Genomic DNA, 19,316 nt, shown 5'->3' on the forward strand with positions numbered 1-19,316 from the left:
CCTTGCTAGACATTGTGAGAAAATGACGTGATCTTGCTTGAGAACTAGTGATCTCTAAAACCTTCTAAAAAATCCAAAAAATCATATATGATGCTGAAAAAATCCTAAAAATCAGAAAATGTCCTGAAAAAATGATCATCTTAGTGAAAACCTAGCAATAAGCACTTTGATGTATCACCAAAAAAATCAAAAATTCAAAAATACAAAAATTTGAAAAAAGTCCTGAAAAAATTTGTCAAGTGGTGAAAACCTGGAAACAGGTGCTACTTGAAACCCTTGCACCTATGTCTATCAAACTCAATCATCCACTTCGCTACACATTTCCTAGCTTGGAATTGTTTTTTGTCCTCATCTTGGGGGCATAGCTACTTAGCCTATTGAGGTATTCTTGTGGATTAGGGTTTCTTTGACAACTCACAAAATAGTGTTTCTCAACACTTCCCCCACTTTGACATCAAGTGTTTTTTAACACTTTACAGATAGTTTACCTACGGTCTCCGATGTCGCGATATCTCACTATCAGAATCAAGTCTGGAAGAAATGGCCAAGTGACTTACACACACGCACTTTAACACTTAAACGACTGAGCTATGCTGACATTTATCTATTTTGTGTGCTTTCTATGATGATTTCTTTGCCATGTATTCCCTCCCTAATAGTCTTTCAAGGATGTCATTGACTAGAAGACTGGGGGCATGGGACATATTTTCTTGATTTCTGCTTGTGGGTATACTTTTGTTTGTCTATAGTGTTGTAAGAATTCATGCTTGTCCTATTCAACACTTTGACTTATAAATGTATCATCCTTGATTGTTTTGCAAGACCGCACTCAGGGTTTATCCTGGCGCTTATGCCTTGATACAGGTGTAATCTTGCTAAATTAAACTTAGGGAATCTAATCGTGTAGTTATCTTGACTTACATGTCTCTGATGCTTAGATTGGATTTCCACATACCTATCTAATATCGATCATATTCATATCCTCATAGTTATACTAGTGATGGTTGTATGATCTCGTGATGTCCCTAATAAATGCTCAATGATGAAATTAAGAGTCTAAATGTTATGCACTTCTTGCTGGTAAACCACTTTGCATATTAGCTTGCATTTTAGGTTCATTTTCTAGCTTAGTCTTGCATTCTTGCATATGGGGAGAGCTCTCTTTCTTCATCTTTTTGTGGACATATCAGCTAACTCCTTTCATATATTTCTTTACTTTCTTCTTGTTCATGTCTTTTCACCTTCTTAATCTTTCGCTTCATCTCTTTTCTATCTTATCATCACATTATATAAAGTTTTGACCTCTTAAATAATTTTGTCGTCCTAGATTCATTTTCGGGATCGAAATCCAAATTCGAGTTCATCTTGATGGTCAAAATTGTCTTTTAAAATTCTACTTTCTTCTAAGTAGTTAGCTGACCTTTTGAGGTCTAATCTCCGAATCATCACTGGGGAATCTTCATTTATTCATGTCTTCATCATTTCCATACTTCATATCTACTTCAATTCACTGTTTCACATCTAAATCATCTTTCTACTAGATTTGACCTAATTTTATGCTATATCCTTCAAGGTCAACTCTAGTCAAACTGGGGCATTTTATCAATTTCTTATAGTCATTCTTGGGTTCTAATCATCTATCTGTCATCTTGGACATTGCTATATTCTATTTTTCTCATTTCTAGCCAATTTTTGCATCCCCTTACCTCATTTCAATTTCGATCCCGAGGGGGCAGAAATACTCTATCACTGCTTAGGAGCATTTGTTTGATCTTCTCACTTGCTCTCACTCTATTTTCTTTTCTAAGTGTTAGTATTCTTCTTGAATTCTAACATCATCTTCCTAGTGTTCAGTACTACCGCTATCAGGCTGTACATTTAGGACTTGCATCTTTTTCTACATTTTGTTCTTCAAAATTAGATATCTATATCTACCACTGCCTACTTGGCTTTCTATTTTCTTTGACATAATGTGTTTCCAGATCGATCACACATTAGTCAAAGAGGGGCAAATGTAATCACCTAAAAATGGTCATCTAGACTATTAACCCCCTTTTCAACATTTTGGCTAAATTAATTTAATCACTTACCTAAGCCAAATTGTTAATAATCAATTTATTTGATTATAACCTATAGTTTGACTATGCTATCCTAAGTTCATTATTTGATTAAAAGAACATGTCCCCTTTTAATTAAATAAAAGACCCCATTCTTCTAACCCACTTAAAGTGCACACATAAAGTCCTTTTTCTATTTTGCAATTAAAAAAAAAGGCTTTGTGACTTTTGTCTTATATGACAAGTCAACTTATATTCTATTGGTTGATTTGTGTGTGCACATGGATCACTCCTATTTTCGAATTCAACCGTTGATCATCCACCAGTTTCATCTTGATCTCCACCATCCATACATCTTTAAAAGGGAGAGAGCTTTCCCCCTCAAAGAATCCTCATTTTGAATATTGTTATGCTGCAGGTTTTCTAACAGGTTTCTTTGGAGCTTTGTGGAGAACTTCTATTTCTTGTCTACATTCTTTCATACCATAGCATCTTAGCTTAGCTTTCATTTTTACATGTAGCTTAATCTCACATAGCTTAATAATGGTATTGTAACACGCTCATTCATATTCTAGCATAGCTGCATTTTGCATTCTCATTCTAGCTTAATCTTCATTTGCATTGCATTCTTGAGGAACTCCTTGGGACATTTGCATTCTTGCATCTTGTCTTTGGAACCTCCCATTGCATGGTTTACTAGCAAGAAGAGTATCTCTAAGGCTCATTTGAGAGCTTTCTTATTCTTGAAATATACTCTCTTGCACTCCATGGATAGGGAGCTCTAAGCCGGCATCCAAACATTCTCAACTCATGGAATCGTTTGGATAGAAGGGTTTAGAGTGGGACACTTTCGAGTGTACACACACATAAAGTCCTTTTTCTATTTTGCAATTAAAAGAAAAGGCTTTGTGACTTTTGTCTTATATGACAAGTCAACTTATATTCTATTGGTTGACTTGTGTGTGCACATGGATCACTCCTATTTTCGAATTCCACCGTTGATCATCCACCATCTTCATCTTGATCTCTACCGTCCGTACAACTTTAAAAGGGAGAGAGCTTTCCCCCTCAATCCATCCTCATTTTGAATATTGTTATGCTGCAGGTTTTCTAACAGGTTTCTTTGGAGCTTTGTGGAGAACTTCTCTTTCTTGTCTACATTCTCTCATCCATGGCATCATGGCATTCTAGCTTAGCTTAGCTTTCATTTTTACATGTAGCTTAATCTCACATAGCTTAATAATGGTATTGTAACACTATCATACATGTTTTAGCATAGCTGCATTTTGCATTATCATCTTAGCTTAATTTTCATTTGCATTGCATTCTTGAGGAACTCCTTGGGACATTTGCATTCTTGCATCTTGTCTTTGGAACCTCCCATTGCATGGTTTACTAGCAAGAAGAGTATCTCTAAGGCTCATCTGAGAGCCCTTGAACTTGAAATACACTCTCTTGCACTCCGTGGATAGGGAGCTCTAAGCCGGCATCCAAGCATTCCAACTCATGGAATCGTTTGGATAGAATGGTTTAGAGTGGGACACTTTCGAGTGTACAGTTGGCTGCAAAAGGAGTTCAGGACTTGTTTTATTTTCATTCCAATTTGCATCTTTGTGTAAGGATCCTTAATAGAAGGATGGGGCAGCAAATCTTTGGGATGTGGCCCTACAGTGTCCCAACGTGGATGAAACATTGAGTATCCTAGTATAGTCACTATGGTGATGATAATGATGACATACCTACACATGGTGCATCTAGTGCAGGTGGTGTCACTTTAGGTTCAAATGATCTTGAACTTGCGGCAACTAGAAATGATTGATGAATCATGAACTACATTTTGTAATTGTAATGATTTTCATTGGAATCGTGAACATAGACATATATGATATGACTTATTTGAATATTTGTGAACTATCAAATGACATCTAAGATTTATCTTTGGCATTTAACATTGATCAATAATGAATATTATACTGTCAAATGATTTGATTTTAGAATTATGTCTATTTCCTTATAATAAAATTATGTACACACAAGCACTTACCCAAACCCCCCAGAATAAAATTCCACTCCACTTCCTAGGTTCTCGTACCCCTATCTGTACTCATACCCATATTGATAACTTCAGTCTTTACCTTAAGCTTTCAAGTTGACCTGGACTACAAAATTTATGGGACCAGCAGCTTTAAAATATTCTTAAAATTTCTCAAGCAGTTCCAGCTCTATGTTTAAAGAAAGCCCCCTTCCATGAGACCCAACCTAAGATGACATAATCCTAAATATTAGGGACTAAATAGACCCAACCTAAGATGACATAATCCCAACATGTAAGGAAACTATTTGTCAACTAAGCTCAAGGTTGTTCCAAGGTTGAAAGGAAGACTGCAAGCAGACTCACCGCAACTTTTTGGAAAATGTGCGATGTGGTGTACTTTAAAAAAATAACCATGGGCTTTCCAATAATTATGGTAAGACAGTTGATGATCTCCTTGTAAACCAAACTAACTGCACGTAAAGGAGGGACTGTATGGAAAGTGGCGGTCTCCCTAGACAAAGCAGAATTTAGCATTGAGGGTTTAGTATACAATAATCATTAAAGCTATGAATATAGACTCCTTGTTGAACCCCTTTTGCCACAATTTTATTTATTGCGTTTCGATAAATGCAACAGTGAATTTTAGAAAAGTAAAATTTTCTAGGCTACACCTGAGACTTACCCTGTAGTATAATTCTTGTTTAAGCTTATTGATTTTTTAGACAATCATCCTGCGCAAGAACTGAGTCCAAATTGCCTCCGAGTAAGGAAATAGTTTTCCCAGTAAACTAGCTTCTCGCCACATTTTGAAACAAGATCAAGTGGAAAAGAAAAATTATCCTTGGATATTAGCCTGTATAGTTATATTCATTCTGTCTTCGTGGTAGAAAGATTTGGCAGCAAATGTACACAGTTAGAATAGTTTTGCATCACTTTGAAATATTGTATGGTCAAAACAACGGAGACAAAATTGCATTCTTTCGGTCGAATTGGGTATCATCTGCTCATGTTTGGTTGCAAAACAGTCATAGAAGGGTAATAATCTTATGTCATTTGTTTAATTCATTCTAGTGATGCATTACAGAATGTGATTTAATGTTGTTCGAAAATCAAGGAGCCAATTCAATTAATTCTGGTGGATTGCAAATAAAGAAAAAGAAAGATGTCTATTGCAGGCGTAATTGTGATAACTTACAGTGGTCTTTGTGGTAAACTGGAAAAGCTTATCTTCGTAGGTCAAATCGTCGTCGAGCTGAGCAGGGTTTTGAAAGAGCCTGAATAGCAATTCCTTGACATTCGAATACATGCCTCTTTCAGGCACTGGGGAATTGTCTCTTGGGATCCCTTCTTCATAAGCGTCCCACCCCTCTCCCTCGTTGAGAGAGACATTACTTCCACTTGGCATCCACCTGTCATCCAACCAATCTTCCCAATCCCTGGCAACGGGACCGTCTTCCTCCTCTTCCATATGCACCTCCTCCTCCTCCTCCTCCTCCATATGCACCTCCTCCTCCTCCTCCTCCTCGCAGTGGTGGCCTAAGCCAAACCAGGTGGGGCTGTCGAGTTGGTTGAAGAGGAACTTGCGCCACCAGTTGCTGTTGCTGTTGCTGTGACGTTGTGCAGTCACAGTAAAGCGGGCGAAGGAGAAGGAGGTGCGGGTGCGGGTGCGGAAGCGGAGGACATCCCCGTGGAAGGCAGAAGAGGGCAGCGAAGCAGTGCGGTGCAATGCAACGTGCTTCCCACAACTGGAGCGGAATTGGTCATTTAAAACCATGACCCTCTCATTTTCGAAGCATATTTAGATGTTGCAGCGATATATTGGTCTATCCAGCTTTAACTCGACTCGGCCTTTGTGGACGAGACAATATTCAGATGTTGCACACCTTTCTCATGCCACGTCTTACGCGTATACATCCAACGTGGCCTTTTTGACGACGCAGATACTTTCTGCTCCAACCCCCTCTCACCGCGGGAGGGGTTAGTATTATACTAGCACTTTGGGGAAGCACTAATCAAATTTATAGGTGATTGAGGGTATATCTCATCAAGGGGTTCAAGCGTCAAAGTTTGTGTTACATCTGTACTAGTTGAAGTATTTTGGGTCTGGAAAATGAAAAATTGATGTGAAGGTAGATAATAGATGATATACGACAAAAGGTCCACAAATCCATATATGCCTCTAGAAACTGACTTTAACTTAATACAATTTATACAAGTAAATTTTTTTTTTTAAATTTAGATCAAATCAAAGTAATGTAGAACTAATTTAAGGACTTTTATCTATGAAATAAATTAGTTAACTATATCTAATGAAATAGAATAATAAACTTATTTATCCACTATTTAGAAATAATAATATTTACACTTATTAGATACACATTTTTTATGACTTTAATAACATAAATACACAACTTTATAATTTATAATACAAGAAAGAAAAATAATTAAAATACTTACACTAAAAAAGAGATCCTAATTCAAATCATGAATTAAAATATAATAATAATTAAATTTTGTATTGAATAAATTGAAAATAATTTAATAACTATTCATAACACAACTAACTAATTATCGTTAATTTAAAACTAAGAAACTAAAAATTCTACATAAGCAAGCTTTCTCAATAATAAATAGAAACCTCGAACTTTATTTAAATCCATTCTAATATTTCCTAGCAGAAATTTACAAGTTTAGAAATTTTAATGAATTAGTTTAAAATCTAAAATGTGATTTATTTAAAGCCCAAGGGCAAATATGAATGTTGTTAATGCACTTTAAAAAAACCTACTTTCATCTTTAAAATGAGGATTTCAAATAAATTCAGCCAAATCAATATTTTTATATTTAAATATTAAAATAATCAAAAAGAGACGTCAAGTAGAATGATTAGACATTTTAGACATTTTTGAAATAGGAATGTTGGCAGATGAGATGAGAGGACAGTTATGTCAGATTTATTAATAACATTATTAATGATAGTACTTGAACATTATTCTTCAATTTTATTGACTTTTTAAAATGTAATTTATTTTTTTCATTGTCTTTTTAACTTATAGCCAATAGGATACTTAATCAATGGTATTATTTAAATTGAAAAAATAATAAAAATTATAGAACTTTATGAAATATAAATCAACTTCAAAAATCTATAAATCTCATTGGCTTTTCAAAAATATATTGGCATCCAATGATTCCAATAGTTACATGCCTTTGGCAGAACTAATAAACATGTATTATTGAAAAATATAAGCGTGTACATAACTTTATATTAATTTATTTAATGAAACTAAGTTATTCTATTATATTCTTTTTCTATCTCCTTTTCAAAAATCTTTAAATTGAAATGTATTGAAACACATTATCAAACAAAAAATATTGAAAGCTAGGTTTATATATATATAAGATTTCTTTCTTTAAATTTGCAAATCTATTAAAATAGTTACAAATAGTAGATATTTCTAATGTATTTAAATGCATCATTCATGTTCCAGTTCATGTTATTGTTACCATTGTTGTTCCTATTGTTGTTACCACCTCTACCCATGTTTTGTCCTTGGAAATTCATGTTATTGCTCTTTCTCAATTCCTCTTGGCCCTTTCCCTCCATGTTATTCATTTGTTGTCGACCACCCAATTGCTTGTTACCCTGAAATTTTCTCTTGAAAGTTTGGTTATTGAAAGCTTTTACTAGAGCTAAATCTTTCAACCTCTATTCTTGTTTTAAAGCCTTCCTGAGTGCATAGTCCATAGACTCTGGCGAGTACATTTCTATGTCATTATAAATCTCAGGATGCAACCCCATGACAAACTTGTGAGTCCTAAACAAGTCATCATTTTGATACTGTGGAACATATTTAACCAGATGGCAAAACCATTGATGATACTGTGTGACTGACATCACTCCTTGAATCAACTTATAGAACTCAGATGCCTTCTTGTCATAAAACAATTGAGGCAACGATCGCTTACGAAAAAGCTACAAGAAATCCTCCCATGATATCTCACCGTGTTGTATCTTCTTCTCACCCATAATATTTTCCCACCATGTTGCAGCTTCACCAACCAGCTGAAAAGTAGCTCATATTGCTCTGGATTTTCTGATGAAATTATGAACATGAAAATACTTTTCCATGGTAATTATCCAAGCTTCTACCTCCTCTCCTAAAGTCTTACCATTGAAGGTAGGAGGCGTGACCTTCTTGAGGTCCTTAATGAGGTATTCTATGATTTGGACCCTATCTTAAACTAGTCCAGCCATTGCACAGTCAACTTCTTCTTTTTGTTGCTCCTCAACTCTTCGAGCTTCCTCCAGTTTCCCTTGAGCCTCAAGCAGTTGATCCTTCTCTCTTTTCTTTTGTTCTTCTCCCTACTAACATATAGCTTCCCTACACTCATCCTCCTCAACTTGTCGTCCTCTTATGGCATTTTCTATGTCATCCATGTGTTGTCCCTACTGAGTGAGGAGCACCACGATTTGATCTAGCCTTTGGTTTTCAGGTTCATCATGAGAACCATTGTTGCCTCTAACCATATTGCCTCTACGGGAATACATGGTGGCAAATTATTCATGTACCAACAGTAGACCACTCAACACTAGCATCAGTAAGACCTTAGGTCCTAGTGTTAAACATAACTTTGATATCACATGTAAAAATTGAATTCTCTCAACAAAGCCACTTAAACAAAATTTTCCCAAAAACACAGAAATGAAGTTTGAAAAGTCAAGTCAAATGATATATTGCAAAATTTATTCCATAAAAATTAAAGTTGGAATCATACACAACGACTTATAATCGAACTAAAATTGGGATCACATGTCATCATTACATAAGTGCCATAATATTTCTAATCAATTAATATTACACTATCGACCACATGTCAGTTTCAAAAATAAACAAATGACATCAAGTCTACACATCAAACAGGTGTCAAAAGTATGTCGACCTGCACGTCGAACATAAAGAATCATGAGTCTGTCAAATGAGATAAACATATGATAACATTAAATGCATAAAATAACATACCATCGGACCTATAAAACCATTTGCATGTAGTCCTGTAGACTCCAAGCCATATTTCTCAGTTCCCATATAATTCAATCCCTACTCCTCTCTTCTGACCTCGTGTCCTCTATGGTGTTCAAATTCCCCTTTCATTTACCACCTCTCACCTTTTCTATACGGGGAAAGTCGTTGTTATCTTCAAAAATGAAACTTCCTCATTACACCAATTTACTCCCTTCTCTAAATGTCATAATGGGATATAAATATGAGTTATTGCAATTAAATTTCAATTTCCACCTATGTTGGGATGTGACTTCAGATTAGTTAGTTGAGAAAGCAAAACTTGCATATAAATCTCACAACCTCTAACTATAGTTTTAAATTGACACATGTCATTTCCTTTAGCAAATGAAATAGATAGTTTTGAATTACTAAATTTTTCCTACTCATAATATTATATCCACATATACATAAGTGTTAGTATTATTTTAATAGATTTTTCACATAAATAAGAATTTATCATTATTAAAATTTTGTCTAGACATAAATCCTAATTTCCATACTTAATTATTCACATAGTAATCTTTTAAAATTTAAAATAAGTCATATGTAAACAAAGGATGCACAAAATAAATTATATAGTGTGTGTGTGAACACCAAATAATCCCAACTAGCCCTACCAAGGAGCTAATCTCATGTACCTCAACCACCTTTCCGCCATTAGTACCTGTACACTCACCAACTCCAAACATACCACTACATCAATATTGCCAAAATCATGATAAAAAGATGACATTATTGCAATAAAATAATAATACATCTCATAAACATAATTTCATGATTCCATCAATTTTCTATAATATGAATTTAAACCTTCATCATTCATATAAACACGAACTTTGAACATTAAACAAAACCAATCATTTACATAATCTAACAAAAGATAACTACATGTAAATATATTCTACCATTTACTTCCATGTCTCTATCTCATGAAATCGTACATAAAACAATATTATGATAACAACTAGTACGTTAAATTTACCCATCTGCTAGCATCAACTATTAAAGTCTAATCAAAGTCTTTAATGTTTTTGGCTAAAGTCAAATCATAGTCAAGGTGAAACATAATGCAGTCAAACATAGTCAAACACCTATTAAGTCTTAAAAGATAGCGTGTAGAAATTTGAGTCGAGACAAGAAGCACAAGAACTTGCATTGACACTTTAATATAAACTTATAACATGCTTAGAATTCAACATGTAAATGTTTTGGGAATTAATGTAATGACCATAATATGCATGGTAAGGTGTGCTGTAATCTATTTTCCACAAGACATGGAAGTTGAAATAAATATTTTGACACCAAATTTAGCACACAACTATTCTAACTTTCATGATTGATTGGACAAAGTGGCCATTATGTCTATGAGGATGTCCATAGGTGATTCTAAATCTCTTATTTTGCACGAGCAGGAAGGCCATTGGAAATTGTTGTAGATTTGGAGTTTACAACCACCATTGCAATTAAAAATCATAAGACACCTATTTGTTGCATTTTTGGGAGTTCATTAGTTGTATTTACAAAAAAAATTAATAGAGGTGATCAAGATATCAAACCTTGCATTGACATCTTACAAGCCAAGAAAAAAAAGTTAAATTTCCATCAATAGACTTTCAATCAAACACAATAATAAATCTAAATCTTCAAATTATTGAAAATTGGTCTTATAAATAATTATACATGCAAATTACAGAGATAGAGTGGTCATCAACCAGACTCTAATTCAAGAGGGAATGATGCAGTTCCTTGCACAAAAAGAAAAGAAAAATATTCCCAACCATATTCCCATATGGTGGGCACCATCAATACAATAACTAAGGAAGAAGCCTCTTCACCAAATTGCCTCAAAAAAGCCTTTGATAAAATGGCTCCAAAGTCCTCAGCCAACTTAAATACATGATGTTGTTTAGTTTTAGTCAAGCCTAATATAACAAAAGCATTTCTATATTCACCACCCCTTTCACAAAGAAATTTGTCTTTTCTCTAGCAAAGCATATATCAAATCCAAATCAGACGAACAAATTTTAAACTAAACACAATTCAAATATGAAAGATAAATAATATAGATACTTACTAGAGGGAAATCAACTCCGTCCAATTAAATGGATTTCACACATTTTAAACTTTAGTACACCTTAGTGCATCCTGAGAATGAACAAAATATTTTAGTTTTAACATCTAAAAATAACATTCCTTTGAACATAAGACATATACAATATAGTGTACAGGGGAAAATGGTTCCAATATAGAGTACACACCAACAATCAATATATTGAGCCATAATGGTTGCATTCAACCCTACAAGATCACAAGGAAGTGCATTACATTTAATCTCTTTTCTTTTGTTCTTCTTCCTACTGACGAATAGCTTCCTTGCACTCATCCTCCTTAGCTTTTTTTCCTCTCGTGGCATTTTTAATGTCATCCATGCATTGTCTCTACTGAGGGAAGAGTGCCACGATTTGATCCAACCTTTGGTTTTCAAGCTTATCGTGAGGATCATTGTTGCCTCCAACCTTATTGCCTCTATGTGAGTACATGGTGACAAATTAATCATGTATGAAGAGCAGACAACTTGATGTTAGCATCAATAAGACCTTAGGTCCTAGTGTTAAACACATCTCTTATACCACATGTAAAAATTGAATTCTCTTAACAAGGCCACTTAAACAAAAATTTCAAGAAGAAAATTGCACAGAAGCTGTAAGAATCCATTTAGAACAACTTTTAAAGATGCAAAAGAAATTCATTGTAAGAATGGCTACTACATCAAAATAAAATTAAAATTTAAAAATTTTAAAAGAAAAGAAATTGAACAATCACCTCTCAATCCAATTAAGAGCCCAATCCACTTTCCTTGTCACACAAGGAATAGTTTCAATGGCATTGAACAAATAGGTATTCTACTTGGAGTCCTTATTTAATACTCTAATAAAAAGTCTATATATTTCTTCCAAATACAAAGTACATAAATTATCAAACAAAATCCCTATGTTACCTCTAGGTTTCATGAACACAATATTGACAATATAAAATCTATAACAAACTTGAAAATGCACAGAAGACCATGCATAAAAAGGTACTTGAACTTCATAATATTTGTTTGCTTCTAATGTTACACTGGATCTTCCTATCATGCCCTTGTCTTACTTCTCTAAAAATTGGATAAAAAATGCAATGATAAAACTTATAGATGGGTGGGCACATTCTGAAGTTGTATTTCAAGTCTCACTAGATTCAAAAGCAAATAATGAATCATATAGTAAACAACTTGTGCATTCCCTAGAGGATATCATTTCCCCACCCCTAAGGTTTCACTATACTTTTTTCCTTGTATAGTTCCTCTTAAATCTACAATCTATGTGTCTATACCTATACGAGAGCTTCACAATAGAGAGCTATCACATTCTACAACTCACACAAAATAATTAAATAATCAAACCTTCTCACAGTATCTGTAAATAAGATTTTTCAAGATTTTCCCATTATGAAGCTAGATGAGAGAAGTAATAAAATAGAGGCTTCATTTAATGAAGTTTTGATTCATGTGCCATGCCTTTTTTATATTAGAAAAAAACACAAAATCTGTTTACAACTTGAAACCATTTTTTCAGTACCCTATTTTTTGGTGTGAGTCAAAGGTTGGTTGTAAGAAACCTCACAAAGAAAGCCTATCGACTAATTAATAATATTAATATTATATATCAATCCTATGGAATTAGGCATTAAGAAATAGTGCCAAGGAAAAGTGAAGGATTTGTTTGGTACACCTACAAACAATGGATTAAACATAGGTAATAGTGTTTTTTTTTTGTTTGAATTAATTTTTCTTTTCTTTTGTCCTTCTACATTTTTTAAATTTATATATTGAGTTGAAGATTACTTCGATTGGAAAATGGAGACAATGTTTATGTAGTGAAAATCATGACAAAATTCTTTTATATGTTAATAATTTTATTTAATTGCTTAAATCAATGTATTGGTTGTAAGTGTCATTATATATGTTCTTGAATATTTTTGTTGAGTTGTAGAAATACAATTTGATACTAATAAGATCAAAGTCATGGTCTTTTCTAATAATGAAAAGAGAACCAACATAGATTCTAATTTTAAGGAAATACTCTTGGAATGGTAACTAGATAAAGTATAGAGAGATTGACTTCAATAGTAGGCTTAGTTGGGAAGGCTGAAAAAAGAAGAGACTTTCAAAGGTTTGAAAGATTTATTTACTCCTAAAAATATTTATAAAGAGGAAAAGTCATGGGATTGAAAAACCATTCAAATTATTTTGGGGCTTTGAGTGCTATTAGTGGTGCTCTATGGATGTGAATTGTGGTCGCGCCACACATAGACTCAATCAAAGTGGAAACAAATTGAGGAAGTTCAGAATTTCTATGTCATGAGCAAGTTCAACTAAAGATTTAATTTCATCTAAGATTATGTAGTGTGAAGTGGGGTGGATCTTATTGAAGCAATTAATATGGCGTCTCACATCAAGTATCTAAAAAGTTGAGCAAATGATAGTTAATAGATAACCCAAGATTGTTTCAATGGCACAATGAGAAAAAGGAAAAAGACATGGATGAATTCAATAGGAAAATTGATAATTAAATGGACTATTTAATTGAATTATTATCTCATGAATAACACAAAGATACAATATTTTATTCTAGATAAGTTTTAGAAGTTTATAAATAGGGAATATTCATCAAGAGAAAAAAGAACTATTGTCTTCAAAATTCAACCCTACAAAAAACATCAACAAAAAGCATGTATAGCAACCAATATTTCATGAAAACTAGATTGTCATTGCTTAATTAAGAACCAACTCTCATCAATTCCAATGTGAGACAAGGAAAAGGTGTATATTTTTTGCAACATCAGGGAAATAAGATCAAAAAGACACTTTCTAATGAAGTGTAATGTCATCAAGCAATAAGAGACAATTATGATAGTATAATGACAAGTGATTCTTGGAACACTTATTCAATAAGGACAATATTGAAAAATAGTGATGCTTATCATCTCCTTGTATTAAAAAGGGTTGAAATACAAAGGACCAAAATAACAAGGTCCAGCTAATTTATAACCTCATGAATATCAAAAGTCCCATTGATTTGATTAGGTTATTGTACATCTTTTTTAAAGTAGTCATGCTATCGGGGGTATGAAATCCTCAGTGGTCTTCAGTATTCCAACATTAAGGAGTTGAATTTACTGATGATGGCATCCTCATCAGAATGTACATCAATTTTTTTTAGTTTACCATTGAAAATATGACAATATGTTGATAGTATATAATTGTGTGAGACAAATGATTTGGTCGTTAATGATTTCCATTTTGATAGTGATATACTATTATCCTACCATAAACTATTTTTTAAACTTTGATTTAAAAACTACATAAGTGTTCTAAAATAACTTGCAAATGATTATGAGGAATGTTGATTATACAAGTGGCCTATATCCAGCTTAAGGTTAGAGTATTTGAATGACAATCAATTAAAGACATTTACATGAGAGATTGACACAATTCTATCAATCTCTTCATAAATGTCTTTAGGTTGATTCTGATCCCAATAATGTGACCTTAAGCTGGATATTTCCCACTTATACAATCAACACTTCTTATATAATCATTTATGTGTAATTTTTATGTCAAATTTTTTTAAAATGGTTTTTGGTAGGAGAAAACTATACCACTACCAACATGAAAATCGTTAACTGAAAAATCATTTTCTTAACAAAATTATATTATGTAGAGATCATCGAACTTCCAACAAAGAGAACTGGTGTGATCTACAAATTAAAAATAATATAGAGTAATAAGAAATATGAAAGTACATTATGGAATTATTAATATTTTCATCATAGAAAGGGAGATCCATGCTAATTGGTGTTCCAGTTATAACAAAAAGTTATTGCTATTATGATCGTGACAAGGGTAGGTGGATGCTTCCATGAGACATAATAGCATATACATTTTATTACAAACTACAAGGAGGAATGTAAATGGTTGCCTAAGAGAAATTCGATGCAAGAACCAATCAGTTGCCAAAAGTTGCAAAGAGCCTTTGAAACATGTCTTTTTGCTAGACTTAAAATATACCACTCATCAAAGTTACTACAACTGTACCATAACAATAGATTGCAAAAACTACAACTAATAAGTGCTATGAGAATTTTTTAATGTGGAATCAAAATTAGTTCACAACAAAAGACTGAGATTGGGTTCTTGGGGAAGCATTCATATTTTACTTCATTGTATGTTTTCATTGATGAACTTTATAGCCTACTTGCCCTATAACAAGCCATTATTGAGTTTGACTATACTTATTAAATTTAATTGTGCAAGTTTTCTTCCACAATGGATTTCTAACATAAACATAATGTCTAGGTGATGTTCTTCAAATAGTTTCTTTCTACTAAACTTTCGAAGTTATTGTCTCATACTATACATCTATTACGTTTCCAACACTATGTAATGTCAAGCAACATATGTAAACTAATTTGAAAATAACAACAATATTTCATAAGACTTACAAATGAATATGTAAGCTAATTTAAATATTACTATATCATTGGTTGAATATTTGAAGACAAAATCATAAGACTTATAAATGAATAACATATTTGGATTTCTTTCATCATCTATTCGTACTGGAGTCATGTGCAGACAATCAACAATAAAGACTTGAGATTCTAATTTAGAGGATAGATAGAAAATCCCTGCAAGCAACACCTATTACAAGTATAGTGATGCTTATCTTTTTCTCTCGCATTTCATAGTATAAGAGAACCATAGAATAACAAGAAACTATTATGGGAACTTCTCATTCGTAGTATTTACAAATTATAGTTACAAGTGATAAAGTTACATACCTTTGATTCTGGGTGCACAAAAGATGGATACAAATAGTTTATTGACTTGGATAGTACAAATAGTGAAGCAAAAAAATTTGCTAATCTATGATAGTCATCCGTACAAAAGATCAATTTCATTAAATGATAAACCAAGAAAGTCTAAAATGCATAATAAAGAGATGTAAAATATCAATAATAAGGAGAGAAACATACCTTAAACTATTAAGGTTCCATGGCAAAGGAGTTGTCAAAATGAGGCGAGTGTAGAGTCTACTAAATTAGAGGGAAAAATACAGGGAAGAGGAAAATAAATATTTTGTATTAGAGACAAGTATAGTAGGAAGATAATTGTTCGTAGTAGAATTATTTGAAAGAATAGTATCTTACTATAGAGGAATAAACGTAAACATTATTGTACTCTTCATGTGACTTAGAGATGTATGCTTTGGTTCAAGCTATTAAGAGGTGGAGACATTACTTATTATCAAAGGAGTTCATTGTGTATACAAACAACCAAGCACTTAGTTTCCTCAATAGCCAAGACAAACTAAGTCATATGCACATGAAATGGTTGGAGGATTTTCAAGTATATACCTTCACCATAAAGCACAATAAGGGAATAACCAAAAAAGTAGTTGATGAAATTAGTAGAAGGAACATGATTGTTTCTAAGATTCAACTAGAAAGTGTGGGAATTGAAGCACTCAAACACATGTATGCAGAATATCCTAATTGTGGAGAAATTTACAAGGTATGTATAGAGTTTGGTGATAGGTACAATGTTGAATTCTTTGATTTTCTAATTCAAGATAGAATTCTCTTCAAGGGAGGGCAATTGTGTGTTCATAGGTTTTCTATGAGGTCAAATGTCATAAAAAAAAATACTAGAACCATGGGTGGACACTTTTATTTGGATAAAAAATTAGCCTTTGCTAATATCATCTAGGCCATTGTTTCAAAGCATAACAATGGATTTCATGATGGGGTTGCCAAGGACATAAAGAGGAAATGATGGCATGTTTGTGGTAGTTGATAGGTTCAATAAGATGGCTCACTTTTTGCCATGCAAATCAATAAATGATGCCTCCCATATAGAAAATGTGTTTTTCAAAGAAGTTGTAAGGATTCATGGGCTACCTCTCAAAATAGTTTCAAACCATCATGTAAAGTTTGTGGGACACTTTTGGAGGACTCTATAGAGGAATCCTTAGACAAATGTATCCTTCTCTTCATCCCATCACCCTCAAATTGATGGAAAAAAAAAGGAAGTTAATAGAACATTGGGAAATTTGTTGATATTACTCACAAGGCAACATAGAGAAAAGTGAGATGCAATCATACCTCAAGATAAGTTTACATATAGTGACTCCATCAATAAGAGTACAAGAGAGTCACCATTTTTAGTGGTGTGTGGGATTCATCCTAGAGGGATCCTATAACTAAGAGACATGAGTTCACAAGAGAAATTTATTGCACGAGGAGAAGAGTTTGTCACAACCATCAAGGAGATTTGTGATGAAGTAAAAAAAAATTCAGAAAACATTTGAAAAGTACAAGAAACATGCATATCAAAAAATGAGGCCCTTGGAATATGAAGTTGGAGATTTAGTGTGGGCTAATATGAAAAAGGAAAGATTGCCAAAAGGGAAACATATGAAGCTTATGTTGAGAAAACTAGGTCCTTTCCAAATAGTGAAGAAGTTTGGAACAAATACTTATTGCATTCAATTGCTACCTAAGATTGGGATCTCTCCCATCTTCAATATAGAAAAACTCACACCATTCAAGGAGCCAATGAAGAAGTTGATTTAGGGCAAATTGTAGATGTACAAGACATCAAGGACCTAGTAGTTAGTCATGAATGCTTGATGTAGTTGTATGGGGAAGTTTTTTAGATTGTCAAAGAGATGATTGAGTATTGATGTGTTGCATCCATGACACTTTTTATCATTGATGTCAACATATCAATTTTCTAGATATTTAGCCAAAGTTGTAGATGAAGATTTGTTTGGCAAGGTTTTTGGTTAGTGATAATGTTATTAGCACTTGAAGGTATATTAAAGAACCTATCTTAATGATATGTCTATATTCACAGAAAGAGTTATGAAGATTTGCAAAAAAATACAAGTTTAGTGGAGAATGTTCTCATAGCAATTTTCTGGTTGACAGTTTTTGGTAATTCCATTGTGTCTTTTCAATGAGGCTAAAGATCAATCAACAAGCTTAGATGATGGTCGAAGACATGTTGATGATGTTTTGGTTAATGTGGCACAATCATACGTTCATTTTGTGATGAGTTATGAATTTTTTTCATTTATTATCTCTAGGAGGTCAACTATTGCTAATATATTTATGGAAAATGTTATTTTTAATGCAATGTGTAATGTAACATCTTAATATAGTCCTATATTATTCACTATAATTTGAGAAAGCCTCAAGGACTACTCAATACTTATTTTAAGACTTGGTATAAAGGAAAGTTTGTTTCCTTGGTGTTGAGTGTGGCCTTAAATCAATGAGATCATTATATTGGTTATGCGAGCTTGAAATGCAAAATATATTGTATCAAAACATAGATTGATTGTTGAGGATGTATTATGAGGTTCAAAGGAATTGTATTGGAAAATGAGTTGTTGTTTAGTCAGTTCAAGACCTTGGATATGTTATCCTAAAGATTTTTTAGTGAAGATAGTCTCAAGGCTATTTGAAGAGTGGGTTCAATTTTCCTCCTTTCAACTCCTAAGAGGGTTGACACAACCCCTAACAAGGTTAGAATCTTTTGACAAGGATTCAAAGTCTCATAGTAGGGACTCTTATGTATTAAATGTATTTTATTAACTCCTAATAGGGTCTATCCTTTCACAAGGAACTTTTATATCAATGCATCATCTTGTCAGCATCACTCCCATCGAGGTTTTCCCTCTGATCAAGGGTTCCCCTAGTTAACATATATAGTGTTATTGTGTATGGTTATACTTCTATGGTTATTGCATATTTTGATTGCATATTTCAAAATCAATAAAGTTAACATGGTGGTCTTTAATTTTTAACAATTGGTATCAAAGCATAAGGTCCATGAAGGAAAGGCTTATCGACTAAAAGAAAGTCTAAATTTTGATGGAGTAAATTATGATAGTTAGAAGGAGAAGCTGAAGACTCACTTGATATGGATGGGTCCTAAACTTTGGCTGGTTACATTGAAAATAAGATTGTAATAGATGAAGACAAGCTTGACTCTTCTGAATGAAGTGATAAAGATCTATTCATGCATATTATGCTTGCTAAAGAAGCACT

The 19,316-nt window shown here is 33.1% G+C and overlaps 1 protein-coding gene across 2 annotated transcripts in view; it reads right to left on the reverse strand.

Annotated features, from left to right (window-relative positions):
- Window positions 1–6,083, reverse strand: part of LOC149538896 (protein DAY-LENGTH-DEPENDENT DELAYED-GREENING 1, chloroplastic-like) — a 205,698-nt gene extending 199,615 nt beyond the window's left edge. The window contains exon 1 of one of the 2 annotated variants that reach the window (XR_016356132.1): window positions 5,288–6,011. Coding sequence is in view for 1 of the 2 variants with exons in the window: in XM_089800277.1 (XP_089656403.1) it covers window positions 5,288–5,866 (579 nt within the window). In the remaining variant the exon portion in view is untranslated. Of the gene's footprint in view, window positions 1–5,287 lie in introns of both variants that reach the window. The other variant, XM_089800277.1, reaches the window with a different exon arrangement.
- Between the last annotated feature and the right edge of the window lie 13,233 nt (window positions 6,084–19,316).

Source organism: Cupressus sempervirens, chromosome 9 (genome assembly GCF_028749045.1).
Source record: "Cupressus sempervirens isolate cs-2001-9-10 chromosome 9, ASM2874904v1, whole genome shotgun sequence".
In the NCBI taxonomy this organism is placed as follows: Eukaryota; Viridiplantae; Streptophyta; class Pinopsida; order Cupressales; family Cupressaceae; genus Cupressus; species Cupressus sempervirens.